Source organism: Caretta caretta, chromosome 1 (genome assembly GCF_965140235.1).
Source record: "Caretta caretta isolate rCarCar2 chromosome 1, rCarCar1.hap1, whole genome shotgun sequence".
In the NCBI taxonomy this organism is placed as follows: Eukaryota; Metazoa; Chordata; order Testudines; family Cheloniidae; genus Caretta; species Caretta caretta.
This window is the reverse complement of record NC_134206.1, coordinates 5,804,978-5,810,009: the sequence shown is the minus strand read 5'-3', so window position 1 is coordinate 5,810,009 and position 5,032 is coordinate 5,804,978. Positions and strand designations below refer to the sequence as shown.

The 5,032-nt window shown below is 48.7% G+C and overlaps 1 protein-coding gene across 1 annotated transcript; it reads left to right on the top strand.

Moving 5' to 3' along the window:
- The first annotated feature begins 1,768 nt into the window (after nt 1-1,768).
- LOC125633373 (olfactory receptor 51G2-like) lies at nt 1,769-2,704 on the top strand. Its single transcript, XM_048842545.2, has one exon. The coding sequence runs from the start codon at nt 1,769-1,771 to the stop codon at nt 2,702-2,704; it is 936 nt and encodes a 311-aa protein (XP_048698502.1).
- The last annotated feature ends 2,328 nt before the right edge of the window (nt 2,705-5,032 follow it).

Below are 5,032 nucleotides of genomic sequence, written 5' to 3'. Positions count from 1 at the left end.
GACCAGACTCTCTGGATTTAGTCAACATTGGCCAGGGAAACACTTCAGCTTCTCTTTGAGGGATCCTTGGTGGTCAGAGCATATCACCAGGAGCGTTCTGGTAAGGGAAAGTAAATAGAGTCCAGTTCTGATTGAATTTACACATGTAGATCTGGAGTGACTCAGTTGAAGTCAATATTATTGAATTAAGAAAATGGCAATAAGAATTTCTCTCTTATACCTCAAAGAGGCAATGGCATAGTTTGAACTCTCAGGAGTGGAGAAAATTATATATATAATGAGGCAATGAAACACATTTATAAATAACTTCAGTCCAGGACACATAGATACAAATACCGTTTTCAGCATGAACTAGCCATGTGTTTAGACTCATATCGTGGTACAATGGGCCACAATAAGTCATGGAGGACCAGAAAAGGGGTCTGTGGGAAAGTCACAATTGCAAAGGCACACAGTGTTCAAGTAGGCTGTGGAACACCCAGCCACAAGATATCCAGGGGGCCAAAAGTCTAGCAGTATTCAAAGAGTGATCAGATGTTTATATGGCTAACCAGAAAATCCAATTACAGTAGTGACAATTGTTGGAGATCTTATTCCTTCACTCTCCCATTTCCCTGGTCCTTCTCGCATGAACAGAGAGCAACAATACCTGAAGTCCAAAGGTGCAAACAATTCAATGTTTATTGGGGTGAACTTCCAGCAAGCTTAAATCCAAGTTCCTTTTTCCTTATTTTTGAATCCCAACTTACTTCCTGTTTGCCCCTAATTTATATAGTAATATTCTTAGCTCTACCTTAACCAATCATTCTACTGAAATTTACCTAACCAATCCTAACATATTGTAACATGATTAGCTAACCAATTATATCCCACCACCTTAATTAGTTTACACCCAGCAAAATTAATTATACAGCAGACAGAAACAGTTACAGAACCAGACAGAGACCATGCCAATAAACAACAGCAAAGTGGGAACTATAATGACAAAACAATACAGAAGTGAGGATTTCACAATGACATCTATAAAGACATAAGGGTTTCCCAGCTGTGTCTATTGATAAGTGAGTTCTTACCAAACAGAACTGTCAAACTAAATTTCCTTTTACATCTTCTAGGCTCTTCCCTTTCTCTGGAGGTGATAGATCGGATCACCTTGCTAACAGCCCCATACCGACTAGTTTGGGATGTGAGGATGTGACCGTACTCTTCCCAGCCTATGGCAGCCTCTGCTGCTTAGCCAAAGGCATTGGCCTCAGACTGTCACAGTGAGAGAAGGCCCTTACACAGGTTCTTTCTTGTGTACCTCTATTACTAGCTAAATTATAAATATATACCTACATTCTTAAAGTATAGGCCTTTACAGGCAGGCCTGAATATCTATATCCTAACAAGGATTGTTTAAAAAAGTCTTGGAAAGGCTCCTTCCTGATTTACACCACAAAATCTAACTAGTGGGTGTCAGGGGGAAGCTTTCCCTGGAAGCAGTTTATCTCATAACTGCCTATTTCAGGGTTTCTTCCACCTTCCTCTGCAGCATTTGCAACTTGCCACTGGATACTGGGCTGGATGGACTACAGGTCTTATCCAGTCTGGCAATGCCGGTGGTGTAAATCCAAGACTTTGGTTTTGCTGATCTTCCTTGAGCTCCTGGGAGTCTCTAGACTTGCACTGAGAACAGAGTGATGTCTCGCTTAATGTCATGTAGTTTCCTGTTCCTTTTCCTTTCAGGAAGTAGAGCTCAAAACTCCTTGGACCAGCCCAGTACATTATGTCAGCTGTCAATGACACCAAATTCAAATCTGCAGTGTTCCTTCTCATTGGGTTACCTGGGCAGGAAGACGTGCATCTCTGGATCTCTTTCCCCTTCTGCTTAGTGTATGTCATTTCCATTGTAGGAAATTCAGTCATTCTGTTTATTATAAAAACAGATCCAAGCCTCCATGAGCCCATGTACATTTTCCTTTCCATGTTGGCTGTCACAGACCTTGGCTTATCGATATCCACCATACCGACGATACTGGGGATATTATTATTTAACTCCAGGGAGATCAGCCTTGATGCCTGTTTTGCCCAGCTGTTCTTCATCCACTCGCTTTCATACATTGAATCCTCTGTGCTCTTGTTGATGGCCTTTGACCGCTTCATCGCGATCTGTAACCCACTGAGATATGCTTCCATCTTAACCCCACCAAGAATAGCCAGGATGGGACTTTTCTTTGTGCTAAGATCGGTGGCCCTTAACATCCCACTTCCTTTTCTCCTGAAACGGTTCCGATACTGTCGAGCCAATGTCCTCTCCCATTCCTACTGCCTGCACCAGGAGGTCATGAAGCTGGCTTGTTCCGATATCACAGTCAACAGCATCTATGGCTTGTCTATTAAACTCTTGTCGGAGGGGCTGGACTCACTGCTCATCTTTCTCTCTTATGTGATGATCCTCAAAACTGTGCTGAGTGTCGCATCTCACACGGAGTGCCTCAGGGCCCTGAACACCTGCGTCTCCCATCTCTGCGCCGTCCTGCTCTTCTACATACCAGAGATCGGCTTGTCTGTGATACACAGATTTGGGAACAGCTCTCCTCCCTTCCTTCAGATTTTCCTGGGCTATGTCTACCTGCTGGTCCCACCGCTGATGAACCCAATCGTGTACAGCTTGAAAAGCAGACACCTTCGTGCACGTATAATGAGGGTGTTCATCAAGTGAAGGGTCAATTCATCACCTGACTTCAGTGCTGGTGATATAGGCCATGAAAAACATGGGCCACCTATTCCATCCTGAACACTTACATCCGAGATGACATGAGCTACTGATCTCCACTCTGTAGAGAAAAAAGAAAAGGAGTACTTGTGGCACCTTAGAGACTAACCAATTTATTTGAGCATGAGCTTTCGTGAGCTACAGCTCACTTCATCAGATGTATACCGTGGAAACTGCAGCAGACTTTATATACACACAGAGAATATGAAACAATACCTCCTCCCACCCCACTGTCCTGCTGGTAATAGCTTATCTAAAGTGATCAACAGGTGGGCCACCTGTTGATCACTTTAGATAAGCTATTACCAGCAGGACAGTGGGGTGGGAGGAGGTATTGTTTCATATTCTCTGTGTGTATATAAAGTCTGCTGCAGTTTCCACGGTATACATCTGATGAAGTGAGCTGTAGCTCACGAAAGCTCATGCTCAAATAAATTGGTTAGTCTCTAAGGTGCCACAAGTACTCCTTTTCTTTTTGCGAATACAGACTAACACGGCTGTTCCTCTGAACTCTGTAGAGAGACGTTCCAAAAAGGTCTTTTGTTTGTGGAGAGCCAGGGGACTGGCGTTGGCCCATAATGAGCCGTATCAGTGGCTGCTCCAACCTCAGAATTCCTGTTGATACAGTCAGTAAAGAGAAGGGACGTGGATGTTGTTTCCCATTACTCCTGGCCTGTCACTGTCCCGTCTCTGGTTAAACATCCAGGAGCCATGAAGAAAGCTGGGAAGGTTGTTCTGTAGTCGCAGACCTGGCCTTTCCTGAGCGCTCTGGGTGCTACGTGATCCATGAGGGCTGCACCATCTGTGGACAGGGGCCATTCAAGGGGCACGGACATCTGCCCTTCCCCCATGGCCTCAGCCAGGTGCTTGTGACTGAGTCGTGACAGAGACGTGATTAACACAGGAGCCCCAGGAGAAGCCATTCGCACACCCTCCCACCTCCATTGTTGGCCCCCTGCCTACCAGAACAGGGCTGATCCCAAACTTCTATTCCCAAGCCAGAACCCCTGAGTCCCCAGCCAGACCACTCTCACCCCCCTCCACAGACACACACATGCCAGAGCCACCCCCTGCTGTTGATCTGTTCCATTCTCCTCCAAACCAACCTGAATCAGGCTGTGCCACACCTGGCTGCAGCTTGCCGTGTGCAGCTCCCCAGTTGGCCTGGAGCACGGGTGGTCCAGAGCATCTCAGGAAGGCAGAGGGCTCAAATCTCCCGTAGGGGCCCTGGTGGGGGGATGGGGCAAAGGAACTCCAGTTGTACCGCAGGGCCCGGGTCAAGGGGGTTAATGGTAGCAAGGAGCACTCACTGGTTGGGGTGCCCATCATCTGGCTGCCAGTGTCGCCTCCTGTCCAGCATGGTCCAGGATCCCCACACCTCTGGGCCTCCGCATTCGAAGAGTGGTAGGGCCAGGGCAGGCGAGCTGTGTCCACATCACCCTCCCACCAGCACTGCCCCAGGCCAGGCAGGGGACCAAGAGCCCAGGGGGGAGGCAGGGGTTTCACGCGGCTGCAACCAGGGAGCCCAGCTGTACGTGGCATACAGCAGCCAAAAACCCCTGACCTGGGCTTGCCAAGCCTCCTCCCCCCACCCTCCAGCACTTGCTCTGCGAAGTGGTAAGAGCTTCTGGGGGGTGGAGGTGGGGCCACAGAGGAGTTGCAGCACCTGGGGGCTCCTCTCCACACCAGTCCCTGGCAGGAGCCCTCAGCTGGCCTGCTGATGGAGAGGAGCAATTGGGCGTGGGAGGGAGGGGGCAGGGAGAATCCCTGGGCCAGCTGGCCAAGAGGAGCGGGGCAGGAGGGGCGGGGTGGGGAGTGGAACCAGTAGCATGGCCGCTTGGCCACAGCATGCAAGTGGAGTGCCAGGCCGGGCCAGCAGGCCAGGGCCCCTTTTGAGCACGGAGACAGAGTCATGGCACCACCGGCACCACTATTAACCCATTACCGAGACAAACTCTGCTCCTTGCGCCCTCTTTGGCAGGCTGCCATGGGCAGCCGCCCATACCTCCCAACCCAAAGGCTGGTCCTGAAGACGAGGTCCTAGAATGTGTCAAGTGAGATAGTGAAGTGTTAATATCCTTATACAACACACTGATGAGACCTCCTCTGGCAAACTATGTAAATTCTGGTCACTTCTATTCCAGAAAGATTAATTTAAACTGGAAGAGATGCAGAGAAGGTCTCTTAGGATGGTCAGGACAATGGAGAGCCTGTCTTAGGTGGAGACATAATGAGCGTGATTGGTTTAGCCTAGCACAACACAGGTTGAGCAGG